The following is a 23,675-nucleotide window of genomic DNA, read 5'->3' as shown; positions in this document are numbered from 1 at the left end:
GGAAACGAGAGGTTGTAAGCACAAAATCCTGTTTGCAGAGATGGAACCAGGTATTTTGACCCCAGATAACCTGCCCCAACCCTCTTTGCTGTCCTTTCCCGTTGCTATTGCAGCCTGCTCGCCCCGCAGCACGACACAAGGCCTCATGCTCAGCTGGTGGCAGCAGCTAGGAGGGCGAGACACCTCTTCCGAAGGTCCTCAGAGAGTCACGCAGGAAGAGCACCTTCTTACTTTTCCCTTACCACACTTTGCCCAGAGATACATATATGTTGGCTGCACATGAGCACCCAGCAGTTATGCCATCGCCCAGATGGCAAGGGAGAAATAATAGCAAAACACTCAGTTATTCAACAGCCCTGTCGGGAAGATGCCAGCATGCTAGGCTAGAGCGAGGGAGCAGCATGCTGGTGGGTATCAGCCCGTCCTGCGTGTCTGTAAGTGTATTATACAGCAGTTGAACGGAAATACTGGCAATACAAGCGGGAACACTAACACACGGTGGTAGGAGGGGAGATCATGCAATTTCTTGCTCACAACAAGGACCAGAGCATCATCTGGGAGCCCTGAACCACTGTTTGAGTGCAGTAGGTGGGAGCACACAGAGGTTTGCTTCAGTGTCCCCAGACCTCCTTCCCAGCCAGGTTCTCCCCCTGTGGCTGCCAAGCACCTATAGCCGACGGGGTGGGACAGCCTTCACGGTAAATTCATGCAGCCCCAGTTTACCTGTTCCTCATTTATTGCTCCTAAGAGCAAAGACATGTGAAATCTCCTGTTTGCTCATTCTCCCCAGACCGGAATAAAACAAAAGTCATTTCTTGAAATGCTCTCATTGCATTTTTGCTGCAGCAGCGCTAGGAACACGCCAGGGTTTTGCCTGGGAGGTTCAGCAGGACCCTTCCATACAGCAGCACTCCCAGGCACCAGTGATGGGGTTTTGCCAAGTCTTAAGTACCCACCACACCCCCACAGCCCCCAGCATCACCAGTACTATACTTCCCACCAACCCCATCCCAGAAACCACTCCCCCAGCGCTTGCTGACCCAAGCCTCAACTTGTTGGCTTTCTCTCACTGCTGGGTGCCTTAGTGCTGCACTGGGGGAGGGCACACAAGAAAGGGCACAAACAGCCGGCTGGCCCAGAAGCTGAGTTACCCTGAGGTTTGCAAGGGAATACAGCCTCCTCCTCTGAGAGCCAGCTCTGCCCAGCAGAAACCAGTCCCTGCTTGAATTAGGACCAATATTTTAGCTGTTTGGTTTTACTTGATAAATCCCTCTCAACACCTTTATCCTAAAAGAGCACATTAATCCCTGCACATTAATTTGGGCACAGTGTTTCTAAGCTCAGACATCAGCGGGTTGTGTGGAGAAACACAGGAGAGATCCGGGGGAAGATGGGAGAGTAAAAACAGCTTCTTTTGTAATTCCAAGAGTTGCTTCAGGCTGGAGAAGGTTGGAGGAGAGACCTACCACCCTACAGCCCTAAAGCACTTTGCAGACAGAGCACAGCAACATCTCTGCCAAGCCCTGGAATGGGGCTGCCTCTGGGCAGGAGCAGCAGGAGAAGGGAAACCCACCAGTACAGCACACAGCATCCTGCTCCAAACCCCCGGTCCAACCATGCAACATTTTTGCTGTCCCAGCAGCTCCGCGTCCCAAGCGACTCCCCCCACCCCCTGAAACACCCCAGGGATACCTCAGCGTCCTACCTGCTGGCTGGAGGGGGACCCACCACGCAGAGAGGCTGAGAAGCGAACAGCAGGATAGCCTCCCTCCTGCCTGAACTGCCGGCTGCGGGACGAGCATCACCTGGCATGGCCAGACCTCCCACCCAGCCCTGTTACCCCACCACAGCTGGGCTTAATCCCAAATTAAAGCCAGGGGAGGGAACACTTGGCTGCACCTGTGCAGGTCCCCAACCCAGCTTTCCTCTGCCGGGATGGGCTTGTGAGCTTTGCAGTTCCCTGTGGCTATTTTTAATAAAACACTAAATGCAGCCAGGTGCCCATAGCAGGCTCATCCCCTGCGTGCTGATGGGACGTTGTGAAGAGTAGGTTGCCACCCCTGGGCTTGCTGGGGGAGCAGCATTTTCTTATGGCGGAAGGAAAAGATGGGGTTCACCTGCTCTGCTCCTGTTTCCTGCTCATAAACCAGTTTCTGCCTTGCCTCTCTGGCATTTTCAGCAGAGCGGAATGGCATGAGCCCTGGCATGAGTGGTATTGCAGCGGGGACCCAGCACTGCTGCTGGCTCAGGGTCAGGGCAGGTTTCCGAGGGGTCTGGGCAGGCTGTCACCCTGCCAGCTTCCCACCCTTGCTCCAAGGGTGCCGCAGTTTCTCAGCAACATGCACCACTTTTTCCCATAAGGCAAACCCACATTATTCTTCCCAGCATCAGAAGCAGTGTAAAAACCAGTGACGATATTTTCCTTTAGACTTTTTGACTTTTAACTCCCCGGGGTCGCCTTGGCTGGCAGCCACAGCACAGGGGAGGGCAAGGGCAACAGAGACGATGCTTTGCTAAGTGACACCTGGGAAGGGGCAGCCTCAGCAAAGCCACTTCATGCAATGGGTGCAGCCCTGCAGCGCTCAAGCCTTGGAAGAAAGGATGGCTGTGGATGCGGCCATGGTGACTCTCCACGGTCAGAAATACCCCAGCCACCAGGAGCTGCCTGTGCTCAGCCGCTCCTCCCGCCCTGGGGTTCAGGGGGCCCCGGATCCCCCTCTGGGGACCACACTCCCCATCAGTCTGCATACTTTAAGGAGACTTTCCTGCCACAGCTTCAAGAGATTAACTTTTTTTAGCACTGATTTCCCAAACAGCCCCGCTGCAATGGCATGAATTATTCAGCAATGCAAGGATAAGCCGAGCTGCAGCGATGCTGGCGGCACCCGGCCGTCTCCCAGCGTGGGCTGGCTTTTGCTCCTTTGATCTCTCGGGCGGATCCGCAGCAGCTCGGCATCCACCATGCTGCTGCCATCGGCACATGCCAGGCTCTTTTTTCAGCTGCAGCCCCACTTGCGGCATAAACCAGGCTGCTGGGTCCCAGGACACAGCCAAGAAGCCAAGGCACAGCTTTGGTGGGGCAGAGAGGAGAGCCAAGCCCAGCGAGTCGATAAAGGCTCGGGCCACAACCTACTTGCACAAATGCGTTCAGAAGAAAAATTCTAATTTTCAGAGCAGCAAAGCTGAAACACTTTTATTTGAAATCCTCAGCAGAAGGGGAATTCTTGTATGCTGCTGCGGGGGTGGGAAAAGCACAGGGTCTGACCCCGGCTGCCTGCTGGGCTCCAGGTCTCCTGCTCTCCCACACATGTCCCTTCCTACCCAAGCCCTTGTATTTGGGTGGTATTTGCAAAAAGAATTAAAAAAAGAAAAAAAAACCCAAAGAGACGAGTCCCAAAAGTTGTAGCAAGCCCACTGGTGTTAATGCCGCACCGCTCCCCCATCCAGCCCAGCACAGTGAGGTTCCCCCTTGGAGACCCCCAGACCTGCTCCTCCTACATGGCTCTGCCACGTAGTTTTACAGCTGCCTCATGGAAGATAAACCCCCATCTCACACCCCAGAGCCCTTTCACATAAAAAATAGATCGTATTTATTGATTAAGGTAAGATACATGATTCAGGTGCAGCACCAGCTCTTCCACTGGGCAGCTACACGCGCTGTACGCTGACAATATCCATAGCCACGAGACATGTACATTAATCATTTCTGTATTTACACAGACAATTTCCTTGGTTACAGAGCAGCCTACGATACAGAAGTGTCAAGTTTTTCGTGTCCATCGGGTCCTGTGTAGGTCCTCCTGGCTCCGCAGAGCCCCTCACGCCACGTGCCCCACTGGCACGTCTGGCCCCATCTCTGAACACCCCCTGCTCACCCCGATAAAAGTGAAGAACTGCAAAAAAAACGTTTAATGCTGCTGTGATCTCCCAGTCTCCTGGGAAATGAGAAATCACTGCTGATTGCAAAGTGAATTGGATGCTACGTGCCCTGCCAGCAAACCCACCGATGCCCAGTGCCATGCTGGGGACAGGCCCTGTCACACAGCTGTCCCCCAAAACACGGCCAGCCTTCTTGTGGGGTACCGACAGAGCTGGGGGCAAGCATCAGATGTCCCCTGCTACTCACAGCATGCCCTCCTCTGCCGAGGGTGACATTTCTGCGCCCAAACCCAACCCCCAAGGGCCACGCCGGGGTCAGTACACAGCGATGGACGTGAATATTGCACTTTTCCCGTCCGCAGCGTGCCCTAGAGCCCCCTCCCAGACCTGGGTGTTTGCTCTCTACCCCCACGGTGTCCTCCAGGTGGAGGATTTGACTTAAAGCTTTGCTCTGCCCATAACCAAGCAACGCCGGAGCATGCCGAAACCTTCACCAGCACAGACTTGGAGGAGACGAGGTGAGCCCTGAGACGCAGTGAGCAGGCAAGGGGCGGGAGAGGAGCAGCGACGTGGCACAGACCCACCCCACAGCTGGCCGTGGGTCCACGTACCGGCATCGGGCACCCAAAGCAGAGCCAGCAAAAGGGACACAGTGCAAGACACTGAAACACCACACGTCGAGCAGGCAGGCTGCAGGGACACCGCTCTGCACAGCCTTTCCTCCCAGAAGCGGGCCAAACACCGAAAATAACCCCAAGCCTCACTCCTCCTCCATCAAAGATGGGAACGCAGCCCGCCAGTGCTATATTCGCACTCCTTTCCCACCACCGCCAGCAGCCTTTGCCCACGCCCAAGGACACACGGCTGCAGCGGGATGCGGGGATGAAGGCTCTCCGAAGGAAGCCACCGCGCTGCCGGCATTTGGGAGATGCTGCATTAGCAGGGAGGAGTTTGGCCCAGACACGGGGTTGCAGAGGGGTGGCTCAGCCAAAAACTTATTGCACCGCTAGGAAAAGACATCCCATGGAGGATGTACTGCTCTCTTGACTTAAAAAAAAGAAATCCAGCAGAAAGGCAAGGAAACTCTAGGGAGGAAGCTGGGCTCACTGAGAGGAAGGAAAGCAGCAGCGTAGCGGGGACCGTCCCCCCCAGGCATGCACCAGCCACAGCGCAAAAAGCAACAGGGAGAAGCACCAGAAAGCTGCATCCTACCAGAGGACAGGAGCTGGGGTGGAGGCAGAGGATGCAGAGGGAGTAGGACCAGGAGAGAAAGGGTTAAAAAAAAAATTATGGGTTTTTTGTGTGTGATTTGACATTCAGTACCAGCCCACAGAGGCAGCCGGAGCGTGCCGGGGCCAGGTCGGGCACTGTAAACAAGGCGATGTATTTTTGCAGCGTGCGGGCAGCATGTGGTGACCCCTGGGGACACCCCATCCCGCACAGGGAGAGGGCTCCCAGCCGAAGGTGACCGGCTTGGACCCTCGTTATGGCAGAGCCCATTTGCTCCCCGCACGCCTCGGTTCTCTAACGCTTGCGAAAGCCACGCGTTATGTATGTGCGCTAGATGGGGAAAAAGAAGTGTCACTACTGAAAGCGTGGGCCAGGGTTCAACAAACCCTCCCAGGCCAGGGAGGTACCACGCCTGGTGCCCAGCTCCAGGCCCTGCTCAGCCCCCGAGGCGGCTGGAAACAGCCGGAGCATGGCAGGAGCCAATGCCCATGTCTGGGGATCCCACCGTGGGAGAGCTGGGGGTCCTGGGGTGCTCTGCCCGCCCTCCCCACAAGGCTGGGGTGAGGAGGCAGCTCCACGCTCTCCAACCTGAGCTGAGGTTTCTCTGTTGCTGTAAAAATAAAGTGCTGAGGGGCACAAAAAAAAACTGGCACAAAAAAGAGCAGTCCCTGTTTCCCGCCCTGACTGAAGGGACGGGGGAAATACGGAAAGGTTGGGATTTAAAAAAATAAAATAAAATCAAAATTTACATCCCCAGGATTCCTCACCTCTCAAAGTGACTATTTACACAGGTGCCGAGGGGGCTTTATCACTTGCCCAAAAAGCCCCTGAGGAAGGCACTGCCCCAGCCCCAAGCCGGATCCCACCTCCCCAGCCAGAGCCCAGCACAGGACCCTGCTGCAGCTGGAGACGGGCAGCTGTGATGGAGGGCAGCCCCGTCCTCTCGCAGACCAAACCCACCACGTTTCCCCAGAGGAGAGAGGAGACCCCAGGGGACCAGCAGCGCCCGGTGCCCGTGTGCCCCCAGCACGGCATCCAGAGGGGCCGGCGGGGCAGGGGACCGTCACTGCACCATGGTACTGGTGGTGTTCACAACAGTGGCAGCGGGTGCTGCCAGCTCCACCAGCGCCTCGTACGTCCCCACCACGAAGCCCACGAAGCCAAAGAGGCTGATGGCGATGTCCTTGGCAATGATGAGGGGGTGCATGCCTTCTGCATAGTAGGTGGCGATCTCCAGCAGCGGGGGGAAGATGAGAGCCAGGGCGCTGCTGCTGATGGAGCCCACCAGCGAGATGACGATGTCCAGGCGCGGGATGAGGATGGCCAGCACGCCTGGAGAAGGAGCAAACACAATGTCAATGCTGCCGGCTCCCAGACGGCAGAGACCCTCCTCCCCTGAGTCAAAGCAAGCAAAAACCCACCGCCGGGATGCCATCTGCTCAAATCATACCTCTGCCCTTTTCCCTGACACAAGAGCTTTGAAGACTTGGCTGCATGTTTTCCAGCAACTCCTCCCCAACAAGCAATTAAGCCATTGCATTGAGTTAACGAAGTGCAGCACACAGACCAAACCCTTTTTGTTGCCCTGGGCACCGCTGCGGTGAGCTCCAGGGCTGAGCAGGACCAGTGCCCCAGCAAACAGATGCCGCTGGCAGAAGAGCGGCTGCCGGCACCCTCAGCCCCCTTGTGAGAGCCAGCACTCCTGCTCCGCACACCTGGGGAGCCGTAAAGCCTCAGAAACCCCATAAAAGCAGGAGACGGGAGGAAAAAGCCATCTCCCCCCACCCCAAATAAACCCGTGTGGTTTGCAGGCGTTTAGAGCTGCTCCAGCAGCAGAGCGCCCACGGCGCAGCCCGAGGGAGAACATTTGTTAGGTAAAAACTGCAGCCAAGGAAAATCCCCCTGGGAGATTTCTGACAGCTCGCACTTAGCGGTGCAAACTCCGGCATATTCCTGCTCCCCCTCCTCCTGCTCGGAGCCAGGGGAGGATGGAGGGATGGTGCCTTCTCTTTCCAACCAGCCCACAGCCACCACCACCTCTGGGCTCCTCTTGGGGCACCACAGTGTCGGCATTTGGGGAGCAGATTTAAAATAAAGGATGAGCAAGGTCCCGCTTTGCAGCTGGGAACGGTGCCCCTGGGCACGCTCACGCACCGAGTGAGCTCCCCATCCACGGCAGCCTCGGCACTCGAGAGCATCACTGCTGCTTTTTGGTCAAAGAAAGCCTGAGGAAAAGGCAACCAGAACTTTGCACAAGAGAAGAAGATTCTCTGCAAGCAAAGCAGACTACAGCACTTCATCAAAGTGACCAAGAGAAATAAATTGGCTTATTGCTTTGAAAGCTCCGCTTAGAAATAGGAGACAACTAGAACCGTGGCAGCTACAGCCTCGGTGGAGAAGGGGCATCTCAGGGCTCCTTACCGGAGGGATTCGTTCGCTCCCTGGCAATCGGCTGCAGGCAAGAGAGGCTGTTGGAGCCTCCCTGAGCCAAAGATCGCCCACAGCACTGCAGGAGATGGAAGGCTCAGGAGATAGACAGCAGGCAGAGACACAAACAGGAGATGCTCCTGCACATCACCACCACCCCATCCCTGCTGTCAGCTGGATAAGCCTAGAGACGAACTGTCACCCTACCATGGGGCACAGCAGCAAAGGTCTCCGCTGAGCTGACCTGGAGGAAGCTTATCCTGGGGCTCAGCCCTGCACACAGCAAAGATGTGCTCTGCCAGGTCTCTGCTGCGAGCTGCCTCCCTCGTCCGGCAGCCCGCGGGGAGAGCAGAGCTGCCGTCCTCTAACAGCATCCTCAGCCCACCCCACACCACTCTTTGGGCTCAGAGTAAACAAAATTATTAACCCCCTCTAAAACAAGCAGAACTGAAGCACCAGCTGCAGTCCTCAGCCTCCAGGGGCAACGGTCGTGCTTTCCGCAGGTATTAATTCAAAGGGTGTTTAAGCGTGCTGGTTTTGAAGTCTAAGCTTAAAAGACACCCATACACCAAATTGCATCCTCTCGTTGGAAGCCAAAGCCATGATGCGGGCTTGTTCTGCGGCCACATAATCATCCGATGAATATTCATGCAACCCCCCTAATTGCTTTTATCCTCACCAACAGCCACAGCGATCTCTTGCACGCAAAGGTAAGGGGAGGAGGTACAACGGAACCAGCATCCTTCCACCAACACCTCCGCTGCCTCCCTACCCCCAAACGGGAGGGTGCAGCCACTGTCAGTGCCTAACGCCATCCCATGACTCCAAGCCTTCGGTCCCCTGGCCAGGCACACCCCAGTGCCCCCCGGGAGAGGCTCCCATCCCGCAGGCAGGCTCCGAGCCCGACCACAGCACTGGGGTGGCTGGAGCACATGGTCCAGCACAGCAGGATTTCATCCCTGCACCGTCCCTCCAGCCGCGGGCGTCGAGGCAGAGCACGCTTCAGGAACACAGCATGGAGGAGATAGGGCCTTGGCCACCTCTGTTAATGCAGTGCTTCTGGTCCATCATTAGCGAGAGCCCAGAAACCAGCAGTACCCTGCTCTCAGCCACCTCCACCGCCCTCAAGTTAGCACTATGCTCCTCTCAAACCCAAATGAAAGCCAGCTGGGACACGGGGCCAGTTTCCTGATGCTCAACTCTGGTGCATCAGCAGCGTCAAGCCATGGAGAAAAGCTCTTTTTCAGCAGATGACGCCTGGGAGCTCAGTCAAGCATCTCAGCTGTGCTGACAACAGCAAGAATTTAGTCTTCAGGAATCAAGCCAGCCAAAATCCAATACTCCTGCACCTGATTTGCTCCACACCTTTCCCGAAGGTCCACCAGGCTTGGGCCCGGCAGCCTGTTCCACCATAGCCTCACTGCAGGCACCAAACACTGTCAAGGGAAAGGGAACCACTTGGGGCTGATCCAGCCAGACCTGCCCTGTGGCCACGGGCACGTTGGGGCTTTGCTTATGGGTCGTGTGCTATTTTCAGTTGTCTTCTGCTGCAATAAACGTGTGCGTGTACAGGAACACCCCTTCCCTCGTGGTCAGCGACCCCTTTGCAGCCGTGCCCCCATCACGCAGGCAGGAGGAGCCTGGCTGCACGCTGCCTATGGAAAACAGCCTCCAGTCGGGGCTGGGAGGCACTGGACCAGGTGCTGGGAGTGTTTCATACAAAGCTTGATGGGACTCGATGGCCCTCAAAAGTGCCATCAGGGGGATCCCAGGCCCAAGGCTCCACGGGGATCTGCCACCTCCAAATGATGTGGGAAGTTTACTACTCCTCCACAGAGACCAGTCCCGTACAGAAGGGGCAGAGGACCACTGCTGCTGCTCCTTGGAGGCCACCTTGGCCCACTGGCTTGCATCAGCAAGGTCCAAGAGGCTCCCTGCTTTAGCCCTGTGAGGGCTTTAGTAGCAGGGCCAGAGGCAGCAAGGCGAGGGCCAAAGAGGCTCTCAGCACCGCCAGCCCATGGTGGGACAGAGGTGCCACATCCTTGTAGGGGAACTAGGACAGGCTGCTTTCTACTCACAGGTCACGCCAACCAGGGCCACCCTGAGGAGGAGGTTGACCAGCCAGCCCCAGCGCTCCGACACCCGGGCGACAAGGGGAGGGATGATGATCTCGGCGGGCACGTAGAACTGCACGGCGTACGTGAAGAAAATCCCGAAGGAGAAGAGCAGCTTGACGGCTTGGTACAGCCTGCAAACAAGAAGGAGGAGACCCAGTGAGGCACGCTCTTGCTCCAGCCCCCAGAGCATCATCGGCAGAAAGCAGAAGGGGAGCGCTCTGCCAAGAAGGACTTCTGTGTCCCAACGGTCTCCCCTCCTGAACACTCTCCTGGAAAATTAGGGGTGATGCATTCAACCCACAGAGACCTTTCTTGGGCAAGAGATAGCAAGGAGACAGCGCAACCTCCAAACCGCGGCAACACATGCCCCCACACCTAATCAGAGGTTTTAGTCCTGGCTTTGCGTAAGGAATCATCAGGCCAGGAGTTGGGCCAGCAGCCTCTCAAGTGCTGCTTCCCCTTGGGAAAACTCGTGGGCACAGATATTGAGATCTATTTGGGGAAAAAAAAAAACAAACCAAAACCAACAAACCACTGTCCTGCTCCTAACTCATTCGAAGGCACAGGGAAAGCTGATGTGTCCTTGGCCAAGGGACAAGGAGCCTAACTTGTTCCTCGACAAGTTAAGGCACCTACCTACATTTCTAGATGCTCACGTGTGCAGCACAAAGTAATGAGTCCTCCAGGGACCTCACTCCCTACAGAGGGATACAGGCTCCGTACCACCCTCTCCACTTGACCAGGCTGGACTCTGCAAGGTCTGCAGTGACACAGGGTGGCCTTCTCCATGATCACTCCACACAGACCACACCCAAATATCCTACAGCTCTGGTACAGCCAGGAGCCTGCAATCCCAACTTTTGACCAGTGACCCAGAATGAAGTTGTACCCATCACCCATCCCAGAGGTTCCTCACCCTGACCTTTACTAACAAAATCCAGCCTCTAAGCTGAAGGACAAAAAAAAAGCTCCTTTTCTCCGACTTGTAACCAGCCAGATTTTATTCTCCATCTTAAAACAGGAGATGAAGAACACCTTTACAGAGGCTTATCAGCTGCAGTCATGAATACTTTACAGATTTTGATTACTGCTTGGCTTCTGAGTAGGGGGAAGAGGACAGCACCACTGGGATAAATCTGGGCTTACAACACAAATGCGATGCAAATGCCACCACCTGCAACTCAACCTCCTCCATAAAACAAAAAAGAGCAGCTATTTTTGGAATGCTGCATAATGCATGTTTGGGGGGACAACAGTTAAAAGAGCAATTTGGGCTGAGCAGAAGGAAGACAGAGGACAGACAGGCTGCAAACAGCACCTAAGGCTCACCCTGAGTCAGATCTCACCACATCCCAGATCCTACAACGACGCAGCAGTGGGGCAAGCGTGGCTGCGGGAGAGAGCCTGTTGCAGGTGGCCAAAAAGCCACCTCCCAGCCTCATCTCTGTTCTGAGCTCCCTGACACCAGAACAAACCTCTCTAAAAAAGAAGCGATATCTAGTTACATCACATATGGTCCTACCCGTTCCCCAACTCAAGACATGCTGACCAAGCAGGAAACATGGGTCCTGGCCATACCACTTGGGTAAATATGAAGTAGATCCAAGCTGAGGAAGGTATCTGGCTCCTCCTGCCTTCTTATATCCCTTTACCTCCTTTGGTAAGTGCCCCAAAGTGTGCCAGTGTCCCTCTGTATGTTGGCTCTCAGCATCCAGCTGCTACAACAACAGTCTCAAACCAGAGAATCCCAAGTATTTACATGCAAGACTACTTCGAACACTAGTGGCACAGTCTGGTGGAGTCAAACACTTCCCATAATAGCGGAGGATGGAGTTGGGGATCACCTAAGCGAATGGGATGTTACACAAGTTCATGGGACCAGATCAGATGTATTCAAGGTTGTGGGCAACATCAGCCTGAAGCCACTTTATCATCTTTAAAAGAGCAGGGTGATCAGGGAGAAGTCCCACTGCCTGGGAAGAAGAATCGTATCCACCTTCAGGAAGGATGAGGGAAGCTACAGGCCAATCAGCCTCACCTCGATCCCCAGGAAAGTGTGGGCTAAGTCCTCCCGGCATCCATTTCCAGGCACATATTGGACAGGATGAACAGCCAGCGGGGATTTGCCAAGGGGCAATCATGGAAATACCCTCATCAGTGACCTGGATGAGCTCTCAGCGACCCAGAGCACGCTCTCAGCAAGTTCCCAACAACACCGAATTGGAGGGAACAGCCAAACACCTTGGAATAGAACCTAAATGTGGTGGCATGGGCCAGGTTCAAATGCAAACACAAAATCCCACACATGGGAAGGGCTGGGGCCCAGCTTCCCATCTGTCCAGGAGAACAGGACCTGGAGGTCTCAGTGGGCAGCAAACTGAACATGAGCCAGCAGCAGGACCTTATAGTGATTAAGGTCAATCACATACCGGGCTGTGTTAGCAAAAGCATAGCCAGCAGGTTAAGGGTAGGGATTGCTCCCCTGTTTGGGGCTTGTGAAGCTGCGTCTTGAGTATTGTGTCCAGTCTTGGGACTCCCAGGACAGACATTAACCTACCAGAGCAGGTCGAGTGGAGGCTGCTAGGATAGTTGGGGCTGGAGCATATGACAAACGAGGAGAGGCTGCGAGACCTGGGCTCGTTCAGCATGAAGAGAAGGTTAAGGGGGATGTTATTACTGTCTTCAGCTACCTAATAGGAGGGCATGGAGAAGACAGAGACAGGCTCTTCTCGGAGTCGCACAGCAAAGAACCAGGGGCAATGGGACAGAGCTGCATCCCAAAAGAGTAGTTAAGCACCAGAACAAGGGCCTGGAGAGGTGGGGAATGTCCCTCCTTACTGATATTCAAAATTTAAGTTGGTCCTGCTTTGAGCAGGTGAGCGGACCCGATGATCTCATGATGCCCTCTCCAATCTAAATTATCCTGTGATTCCACAGGAAAACTAAAGACAAAGCTATCACAGAGTCCAGAGTGCACCCACTCAGCCACACGTGACTTGAGTGCACAGTAGCCTTGAGCCGCCTACCCCAAGACCTGCATATCTTATCCTTGTATTTTCAGATAAGTGATGCTGTAAAGCCATAAAGCGCTCCAGGGCAATCCATGACTAAGAGATGTTATTAAAAAAGGTACAGAAGAACGTTGGGTACCAATCCTGTACAGGTCAGGAACCAGGACAACAAGCTCAAAGGGCATTTTAAATATCAAGAAGAGGAAGAGCTCAAGCACTAGCCTTGACCCACAGAAGACACGGGTCCACACAGGGCCCTGGAGAGGCACTGCTCTGCCAACCACAGCAACCACCTGCTTAACCCCGAGACCCACGCCAGGCCATCCCAACAAGCTGCAAGAAATGGCATACCCTCCTTTGACCGTAAGCTCTGTCATTACCTACCTCCAACTGGCCATAGGCAACCAAACATCTTCCCCCTCACTACAGCATTTCTTCACTCTTCAGACGGTGGGGTGAAGCAACACTTCCGAGGGCACGAGGAGGGATTTCTGCACAGCAGTGCGGTATTTTGGAGGCCGTGGTTAGACCTGGGCACTGGGAACCGACACACTCCTCATTTGAGGAAGCTGTGGTTATACAGAAATGAGGCTGGAAAAGTCCTTAGTCATCCTGTAACTCAACGATTCCCGACACGTTCATCGAATCTATTCTAGAGACCGCCGGGCGATGGCCACAGCCAAGGAGGGATACCGCACCTCCGCCACAATCCTCGCCTTGTCTCCCACACTGCAGGCAAACCTCATGAGTCCCCACCCACAGCCCTTATGACCAGCTTCTCCAGCCCAATGCCTTTTACTGCTGGGGAGAAAACCCGCAGGCAAAGCAGGGTGGGCAAAACACTCATTTCAAGAGCAAGCCTTCACCCATCACCTACAGTTTAACGCATGGGAATACAGTAGTCGAGGCTTTAGCCCAAGTATCCCAGCCCTTACTTTAGATAACCCATTTCCAAGTCCAATATTTACAGCCTCCATCGAATGTTCTGCCAGGAAGCAACATGCACAAACACCGAAGCGTTTTGCTTGCTGAGTCAAACCACGGCAGCACGCCTTCCCCAGAGGCAGCCTGCGGGAGCCCTGTGCACAACCAGGCTTCCCCAGGCGCTGCTTCCAAAAAAACCCTACAGTTTTTTTCAGAAAAGTACTTTGACAGAAAGCGTGGATACTCCTAGAAATGTGCATTTGAAATAGGATCTTTCTGTAGCCTAGTGAGTCACAGAAATCCCATTACCTTCTTCTAAGGGAACGTCATCCTTTAGAGCAAACAAAGCTGAGATTTCCCACAGAAGCCCCCGGGCAGCATTACAGGTCAGCGGATGCTACGGGCTGTGGCGTGACCTGGTGCCCTGCAGAGCCCAAGACCTGGATCTGACCTGCTTGCCACCTTCAGGAGCAGCAGTAGCATTTCATCCCCTCCACACCTCACTTTAGCTTGCTGAGCTGATGGGATTCGCACCTACTGTGCTTGGCACGGTGGGATTCAGACCTCCCTACAACACAAGCACGTTTTTCCACTGGTCCCATCCTTCCTCGCTGAGAGCAGAGACCTGGCAGGGCTCCCAGCCCCTGCAGGGGACAAGGCAAGGCTCTCAGCAGGAGCAGGACCTTCTGCCACGCCGACACCAACATCCAGCAGTTCAGTCACTATACAGATCCAGCATGAATGAAAGTCCATGCATTCAAGTTGAAAGAAACCCACTTAGCAATAATTAAAGTAAAAACAGGCTCTACGTTCGAGGTTTTTTTTAAATCCTTGTTTTCTCCAGAGCCCCGGCTGTGCAGCACCAGAAGATCAGCATGTGGAAACCCACCACTTACTCAAAATTTGAGTCTTGCCCAAATCCACTTCGTCAGTGGGGAAGAGGCAGCAAGTCACGCTGCACAGTGTTGGGCAGCTGCTAAAAGCCGAGAGGATGGGCTGGGGAGGGGGACAGGCACCCCCAGCTCCGATTCTCACTCTGGTCTCTTGCAGGATTTCAAGCCAGCAGAGACATCAAAGAGAAACTGTTGAAGTTCAGAGTGCTTCTAGGCAAACCCAGAGAAATTGTGTTGCTGCAGGATGGCTTTCCAAGAAGCCTCGTGGCATCAAAGCCAGCCCTCAGCCCCAGCTCCACGCCAAGGCACAGAAGATGCTGCCATGCAATCGGTACCTCTGCTAGAGTGGAGCTTCTCTCCAGCTCACCTGGCAGCACCATGTCCTGCCACACAGACATCCCAAAGCAGCTTGTCGTCAGAAGCAAGAGATGAGTTTTTTCAGGACTTGTCAAATAATCCCAAGCAGAGCAAGTTGGAAAAGGCATTTGTTCTCAATATTTGTATGCTCCATACTGCTTGTCCCAAAGGCAGGAGAAACTGCTTGCATTTCTCCTCCGGGATGAATACAGAGCCGTGACACCGAGCAACCACTCACCCCCAGGGACAGACCTGCATCAGCCCGGCCGCTGCTGCAACAGCCACCAGCCCCAGCAAAAGGAGAAATAACCCCTTTACAGGGGTACAGGCTCAGGCCACGTGTATGTCTGCAGGATATATGTCTGCAAGAGGCCTCGCCGGATCCCAGAGGAGGACAGACAGGTTTAGGGAGCTGCAGAGCTCAGCCCCCATGGGAAGGAAGGGGTATCCTCATGGCACCAGCGCTCACAGGCAAAGTGCTGGCTCGAGCCGAGCTGCATCCAGGCACAACACGGAGCCCAAGAGTGGGAGTTTGAGCTCCAGGGCTGCAAACAAGGAATGCAGCCCACACACGGAGACGTCACATCTCACCCCCTCTGGGAGCTCCCAGCTTCGGGTTTAGTTTTCCATGTGCTTCATTTGGGGAAGAGAAGCAGTTTTTGCACTGTTCAACGACCTTCTGATACAGCCGCATGGGGGTTGTGTTCAACCAGCCAGAGCTTAGCTTAGCCCCCAAAAAGACACTGCAAGGCTCCAAGAAAAAGGCAGGAGCTGCACCTCCCCAGGCAGGAACCACCAGGGACCCCGAGAAAGCAGCCTGAGCTGCAGAGCCAAGACCAAGCTCAGACACTGCAGCAATGAGCCTCACCACCCCGTACATGAGACAACCCTTAACAAGCTCCTTTGGACAGTTTGGCTACAGCATGGTTGATCCTTCCCCAAGCCCACCCAGATTCGTTCTCCTAAGGAGTGACGTCCCCCACTGCCCCCTCTCCTTCCTCCCTGGCCAGGACCCTCCTCCCTCGCCCCCAGCCCCTCGGCTCCCCACGGGGACTCACCAGCAGTTGGGCAGGTTGAGTGTTATGCTGGCCTGAATGTCCGCCCCGAAGCGCAGGTACCCCAGGACGCTCAGGCTGATGTACAAGATGGTGACAATGGTCATCCCCACATAGAGGATGACTGGGAACTGCCGGGGGTTCTTCATCTTGTTTTCCAGAGGCAGCACCTGGCAGAGGAGGAGGAGGATCACGACAGAGCAGCAGGTTGCCCCCCTTCTCTATACGCCTCAGCCCCGGAAAGCAGGAGGGGCAGTCCCATGGCCAAGCACAGCCCCCCATGCCAGGGGACAGGACGGACACACGTGGAGCCCGGAGAACCCAGCTGAAAAAGCTACTGTACGGGAGATCTGATTTCTGTGCTCCCATTTGAGACCTTCACGCTTGGCATGGCAAGTCCCCAGCAGGGTCACTCACGCCCTTGCCTTAAGGAAGGGACCTGCTCCCTCCCCTTGGCAGGGGCTGTGCCATCCGCCCCATACCTTGGTTGCATGACACTCTGCACCCCAAAGCAGCACAGCCATGCCCGCTGGGACAGGCCCATCATGATACGTTGTCTTATTTTCCTCAGCAGACCCTGGAAAGACCAAGACACTTTCTCGTCTCCTATCAAGTTTGTCCAGACAGATTTCAACCAGGCAGGAAAATAAAAAAAAAAAGGAAGGACAGAGCCAATTCCCTCACCTCTATACTACTAACACTTGCTTTCAAATATAGGACTTCAGCAAACATTTTTATAGCTGTCCTTGGCTGTAGGGATTTCAAGAAGAGACGCAGTGGCAGGGCTGGTGAGGAGGCAGGACCAGAAAAGCTTTTACTTGCTTCTCCACCTCCAGGTCATGCGAGGAAGAGAGCATTTGTGCCTCACTGCCAGCAAGAGCCCTCTGCCCTGGGCAGAGCATTTGATAAACACTCCTCCTGTAATGGATTTGGCCCTCTCCAGCCCTGTGTTTACACAGCCAGCTTCTATTAAGAGATGAAAACATTTTTTCCTCCTTTGAAGGGAGCTCCCGGAAACAACCCACAACATCTTAGCGAGCCATTAAGCTCTCCACCCACCCACCCAGCTTTTTTCACAGACACAGCCAGTCTATTTACAGCATCCCGTGTGAGAGGCACGTGCAAATGCAGCCCCACAGCAGGCTGGGGCCACGTGGCTGCCGAAGGGAGACCACATTTTTTTGTGTCACGTTTTTTGGCCTCCCACTTAGGCAGCTTCAGGGTCCAGCCTGGTAACAAGAGTCAGGACGATTCCTCGTCCACAGGTCAGCCAGCAGAGCCAACGGCAGCTGCCAGTGCGATTCCCAGCAGAGCCCAATCTACTGCCAGATACAGCCACCTTCAAAGCAGCAACCAACCTCCTGAGGTTTGGAGCATGTGCTCCTCCAGCCTCAGATGGAAGCAACAGCGTTTGACCCAGGAGATAGCCTGGAGGCTAAAGCTAACAACATCATACAGAATTTGGGCTACCGTCAGAGAAGTTCATCTGCAAATACAGCTGCAATGCAGAGCAGGTGCTGCGGCAAGCCCGAGCACGGGCTGAGCCTCCCGTGCAGGCAGCCCCGCTGCCACACGCCAAGACTTACCACCCCGATGCCTTCGAAAGCAAAGATCGCAGTGCCAAAAAACAGAGGGTAGGTCTTCCAGGCTGCTGCTAGAGGCAAGCGACTGGGATCAGGAATGTCCTGGAAAAAAGCCCACGCAGAGTTCAGATGTGAGGAGGATGGAGAGGACCTGGCCTGCTCCCACCGCCCCCTGTCACAGCCCCACGCTGCAGGGAAAGCCCTGCAGAGCAGAGGGTAACCACCGTGCCCCAAGGGAGCGAGCAGCACCCCACGGCATGCAAACACCCCACTGTCGAGCTCCCTCCACCTGCCAAAACACGGGACATCACAGAAATGACAGAGCGGAGGCGTACGCACGTACCCTGACGATGTACTGGTAGATCACGATGAGGCTGCCAAGCATGGCCACGTTGGCCAGCATGGAGAAGACAGACAGGACCTTGAGATTCTGGATGAACGTGAGCAGCACCACAAAAGGCAGGAGGGAAAGCATGTATAGCCGGGAGTCCATGGTGGGAGTCATCACCACCGTCCTGTTCAAGCTGCAGTCATTGGTGGTCCCGTTTGCTGCAGATATGACCTGGGGAAGCACAGGAAGACTTGAGGAACCCAGTCACGCAGGTCTGACAGCCGTGGATCTCGGCAGCCCATCCCAGGTGGGTCAGACTACTACCCCATCAGCTCACTTCCATACACAGCTAGTTGATTAAAATCAAAGCAACACAGGTTTTCAGGTAGTTTCAAAGCAAATCCCTGTTACCTTGCTAGCAGCAGAGGTGGGACTAGCTACAGCATCTGAGCTGAGACAGCAAAACCTGCCCGAGCCCAGGCTCGCTGAGCACACGAACCCAGCAGCCAAGCGCACCGAGGGCAGAGGTTGGTTTGTGCTGCCCACGTGGCCAGCTGAGAAGAGAGGAAAGAAGCATTAAGTGCGATTTCCTCAAAGGTCCTTTTCCTCTTGGTGCACCACGTTGCACTCAACATCACGCATCCCTTCAGCAACTCAGCACCCTGTTCCCATGCAAGGACATCTGGAACCTACTGCTGGCCTCCAACTTTGCTTTCTTCATGGGAAATCATCCTTTTCTTGGGGTCTTTCATCCCAAAGGCACTCCAGACCTCGTGCTCACCTCTAGAGACAGTTCTGCCCGAGGAACTAGGTGGCTGAGCCATCCCTCCCAAGAGCACGGGCACGCTGTGGATCACCGATACAACCATGACCAAGCTGGTTTGGGTACCAGATGCCATCTGTCCATGGCAGCAAAGGGCTGCCTGCAAACTAATTTAACCTGCTCCAGAGCAAGTCCTGCCCCAGAAGAGAAGCTAAAGAGCTTCTGTGCAAATCAGCATCCATAGGATGCGCAGAGTCACGCACCCGTGGGGCAGTGCTCCTCCGAGCCCCGGCCTGCCCTGCCTCTCTGTGGCTTGCTCCAAAGCCATTTTCCAAACCAAAGCTCTGCTCAGCACAGCAGCACCTCGCCCAAGGTACCACCTGCACCATCGCTCCCCATCTAACACACTATTCCCCACTGCAAAAAGAAACAAGGAACACTCCCCTCACCCCACCCAAAAAATTCCAAAACTGAAGCCAAGGGGTTTCCCAGCTGTGGCCTGAAATGGATTTGCAGGTTTTTGCAAATTTCCCTTGTGGCTTGAGCCAGCCTTCAGTCTCCGCTGCAAGGGGCCGAGCAGAAAGAAGCCCACCTTGAAACAGCAGCAAGGGGCCATTTGCAGGGAGCAGGGGGCCAGCAGCAGCCCAGCCCCATGCATGCACCCTGCTCGCTCCTGCTCTCAGGGCTGTTGGCACCAGATCACCGGCGTTCACCCATTTACTCCTCCCAGCCATCCCGCGGGGCAGCACGAAGGGAGTCTCTTCAGGTGCTGCTCCCGGAACAGAGGCAGAGCCCGTGCATCCTCTGCCACCCACTGGCAGAGCCCCCTCGCTCCCCCAGGAACCACCTCCAAAGCTGATGGGCATCAGGGAAGGGCTGGCGAAGGGCATGGCCGCGGTGGTAGCAACTGGACCACCGCTGCAAGAGCAGAGCAGGAGCACACGGGGGAACAACACTGAGCGGTGCCTGCGAGGCATCGAGCTGGTGGAGGCTGGGAACAGGGACTCGTTATTCCCAGTTCCTTACAGCGCGGGAGCCAGCCAAGCGGTTCAGGGTTTCTGTTTATTTCCTCCCGACGCCTGGCAGAAGGAAACTCTTTCCCTAAAGATGTAATTAAGCTCCAGAGCCACGAGATGAGGCAAGAAACGAATGCAAACGTGTCCGAGAAAGGGAGAAGAAAGGTTCACGGCAGATCCCGGTACCTATACATTACCATCTACAGAGAGTATCAATAAACCAATTAAGTGAGGTGGGCAGGACATCAAAGGCACAGTCCCTCTGCTGTCACCGCTCTCCTGCCTTCCCTCACTAGGAACAGCCCCCGCTTCCCCCGGGCGACGGATGGCTCCAGCACCTCTGCACGTGGAGCGAACTCACAGGGACTCTCAGACAAACCTGCCCTGTTTGAACGGGAAAACCGATCCTCCAAAATACCCAGGCAGAGGAGCAGTACCTTCCTGAGCAGCATCAGCTACGGAAAGGCAGACCTTTGGTGGAGAACAGGGCCGTGACACAGGAGCTAAGAACAACCCAAGCGCTTCCACACCCCTCTCGCCTTCCCCTTGCTCACGAAGGAGGGAGTAAGTCTAACCTGTTTCAGATTGTCAGCCAGAAAGACGAAGTACACGCAGCAAAAACCCAACTGGGTGATGATCAGGAAAAGTCCCACTACACGCCTAGAAAAGAAAAAAGACTGTTTGTTAGCCAGGCCACACAGAAATAAGAGCCCACTTGGGTAGCTTGGGGCTGCGCTTGAACACTGCGGCGATGCTGCTCTTCCCAGGGGTTGAGGCGTGCAGGTCAGAGCACGCCCAGGTCACTTCTCCGCAATGCTCAGGGAAGAGGACCGTATCTCCATCTAACCTCGCAGACCTCAGGCTCTCCGATCGCCCCCTCCCATCCCCTCCATAGGGTCAGGACCACCCTCAGGAGGAAAGTCACCCCCTTGGGTTTAGCATCTCCAGTCTGCTGCTGAATTGTCACAGCTGGAGACAATGCTCCCCGGGCACAAGAATAGGTGGATGTTCCCAACCTCTGATATGCGATGTGATCTATATGCAACATCTGTACAATGTGATGTGGGACATCCACAGGGCTGGTAGCATCCCTGGGAGCAGCCATTAGATGTGCTCAGTGACTAACAAGATGGGCCAGCGCTGCAGTACGTGTTATTTACCGCTTTGTTATGCTGCGGAGACTTACTTCTCCCACCCCTTTAGTATAAGCCACATCTGGTTGGGGACAGGACTGGGTCAAAGACTTCCATGTTACCTCCCAGGGGACATCGAGCACTCAGGGCAGGTGAGCCAAATAACATTTTATGTCACTCGTGCTCATCTGCCAACACAGCTCAGAGACCAGCTGGCTCTTCTGCCCCAGCTGCAGCACATGCTGGGCTTAAAGGCAGGGGCACAGGTACCTTCCCCAGGCGGCATGTGTCCGCAGCCATGTGCTGGGAGTTGACTCCAGCCCATACATCACGGCACCCCCATAGTCCACAAACTGCTTCTGGAACCTGTTCGGAGAAGAGAGAGAGAAGGAGCATCACATCAGCCCTGTCTGCTGGTTCCCAAGGCAAACAATTACGTTAATGGGAAAACAGTTCCTGTGAAAAAGTCCAGAAGCAGTTCCTGACTGAGGCTTTGACACGGGCAACTTGCTGCTGGGAGACTTCAGAAAAACAACAGGACTTGTTGGGAAGGAAGGAAGCACCGTAGGAGCTGAGAAGTCCCTTACCTGTAGCAGAAGTGATGGGCACATTTCACCAGGATGCCCATGCAGTGCACAGCCACGACTCCCATTACCAGCAGGCTCAGAGGACCCAACTGCAGGGGAAGAGAGGGGGAAGGCTGCACTCTGATGGCCAAAGACAGAGCTGCACAATGGGTTTTACTTCCAGACAAAACCCCACGGGCTCGGTGAGCCAAAACACCGCTGGAGGCTGAACCTGAGCTCAGGTGCTGATGTTGGGAATCAGCCCCCCAGGACCGAGTAACCCCACAAAGAGCCACGAGCTTGGCAGGAATGATGCAAAAGATGGGGCAGTTTGGGTGTAGAAAAGCACTTCCAGGATTGTTTTTCAAACTACCTTGCATGTCACTATTATACAGGTGACAAAGACGTCATGGTCTGGACAAAGGAAGGAAGTTTTCTTTTTTAATTCTTTTTATTTTTCAATCTGAGCAATGGGAACGCTGCATTGCTGGGCGAGGAAACCCAGAGCAGAGCAGCGAGGTGCCCCCACCCCTCACACAGACGGCGGTCGCTGGGGCATGATACAGACACAGAGGAGCTGAGCATCAGGACAGAAGCCAGCGAGATGTGACAGTGGCCGGGGGCTGCTGTTTGACCTCCGAGCGCGACCTCAGCCCTCAGGCAGCAAAGCTGCATCGCGTCCACTGACCTCGACACGGCCAGAGCTGCGAGGCTGGGCCAGCCCGTGTGAAACCCCACAGAGGGAAACACGCCGCCATCTCCCATCACCAGCCTTAACCGCTGACTGATGGGGCTCGTTACATGCGTGCTGTGCTCGTAGGACCCTCAGGAGGCACACAGCATGCTCAGCACGGACCGGCTGGGACAAACGAAGGCGGAGGTCATGCTGAACCTGCCACCCACAGGACCCACAAGGCAAGGAGATGCCACCCGAGCAGAGCATTTTCGGAGAAAGGGGCTGATGCCACAGGGGCCAGGAAGGCAACACCCAGCTGGGTGCAGGGGCATGGACTCAGCACCCTGCCTGACCCCAGCAGAGGAAACCGCAGCCCCGACTTGCATGCTGAGCTCGAGACCAGGTAGCACGACGCAGCAGCGGCAAGGACACTCTCAGCAGCAAACGAAGCAAGCCACAGAGCCCAAGGTGCAGAAGCTCGCAAGCCACCGAGCACCGAGAAGCAGCAGCAGGGTGAGAGCCACCTTACCAGGATGCCAGCGTTCTTCACAGCCAGAGGCAGCCCCAGCAGCCCCGTGCCAATATTCCCCTTCAGGAGGTGGATCAGGGTCTCGTACCACCTGAGGGAGAGAAGATGCAGAGATGACCATCAGCAGACGCCCGCACCCAGGTCACGCACAGTCTCAGCCCTCGGCTCATCCTGCTCAGGGTCCAGGCGCCGCTCTGAGCTGCAGTGGCAAACGCACACTGAGGTCCAGATCCTGTCCCCTGAACCCAGCTCAGCCCAGTGGGACTGAGGAAGGACTGGAGGCAAAGACTCAACAGATTTTGGGTGAGCATTTGCAGAATTGGCTTCGAGGCAAAACCCAGCGCGAGTACAGCTCAGCACCAAGGGGCTGCACAACAAGAAAGTCTCTGAGTTGAAGGGATCGGTCTCGCTCGGGCAGAGACAGCATCCTCTGCCCACCTGGGTGAATAAGGCACGAGGAAGCCCCCAGGGCATGGCTGCAACATGCCCACGTATCCTCTGAAGTTGAACATGCTGTTTGCTCACCATCGAACCTAGTCAGAGTGGGGGAATATTGGGAAAAGCATCAAACACTGCCCGCTGCCGGTGAGCCCAGCTTCACCGGAGAGCAGAGAGCCACGCTGGGGCAGCTGCTCGCTTGATGCCAGCACTCCAGGGAGGCAGGACCACAGCTCTGCCCTCACCACTCCCAGGAGGGATTCCCCATAAAACCACGGCTGCACCATCCTCCAGCAAAGCCAGCGGGCAGCAGGGAGCCCCCGTTACCTCCTCCACCCTTCCTGGATGCTGGGCCAGCCCAGGAGAGGGGGAAGCATCACTCACGTGGTCCCATTGGTCTCCCCGAAGCGCTGGTAGGACTCGGGGTGGGCGAAGCCGTTCATGCCACCGGGTGGGCTCCCCTCTGGTGTGACGTCCGTGGAGCTGTAGTCGTTGTAGTCCTCGCTGCGGAGGCGCCGGGTGGACATGGTCCCTGTAGAGGGAGCAGCGTTAGGGGTGCCCAGCTCGACAGCCCCCTTCTCAGGCTCCTTGGGGTCAGCCATCGTGCAGAGAGATCAGCTCGCACTGCTGGAGCAAGGTACCCTCCAGGGCTTTTATAAAGCAACTCGCTCCCGCCCAAGCAATCACGGAGCTGGCATGTCCTAAGGTCAAAGGTGCACGGCATGTTCCCACCAGCTCTTCCTGCAG

General features: G+C 55.4%; 1 protein-coding gene across 8 annotated transcripts in view; it reads right to left on the bottom strand.

Moving 5' to 3' along the window:
• Positions 1–23,675, bottom strand: part of LOC142088668 (proton-coupled amino acid transporter 1-like) — a 32,451-nt gene that overhangs the window by 2,419 nt on the left and 6,357 nt on the right. The window contains exons 1-10 of one of the 8 annotated variants that reach the window (XM_075164215.1): positions 23,313–23,480; positions 22,491–22,581; positions 21,307–21,395; positions 20,990–21,085; positions 20,162–20,246; positions 17,820–18,038; positions 17,480–17,578; positions 15,897–16,063; positions 9,615–9,784; positions 3,567–6,441 (exon numbers count right to left, since the gene is read on the bottom strand). In XM_075164215.1, coding sequence (XP_075020316.1) covers positions 6,173–6,441; positions 9,615–9,784; positions 15,897–16,063; positions 17,480–17,578; positions 17,820–18,038; positions 20,162–20,246; positions 20,990–21,085; positions 21,307–21,395; positions 22,491–22,581; positions 23,313–23,455 — 1,428 coding nt within the window. In that variant the 5' untranslated portion in view covers positions 23,456–23,480 and the 3' untranslated portion in view covers positions 3,567–6,172. The other 7 variants (XR_012675902.1, XM_075164216.1, XM_075164214.1 and 4 more) reach the window with 7 other exon arrangements.

Source organism: Calonectris borealis, chromosome 15, assembly GCF_964195595.1.
Source record: "Calonectris borealis chromosome 15, bCalBor7.hap1.2, whole genome shotgun sequence".
Taxonomy (NCBI): Eukaryota; Metazoa; Chordata; class Aves; order Procellariiformes; family Procellariidae; genus Calonectris; species Calonectris borealis.
The sequence above is the reverse complement of the archived record's forward strand: the minus strand, read 5'-3'. Positions and strand labels throughout refer to the sequence as shown.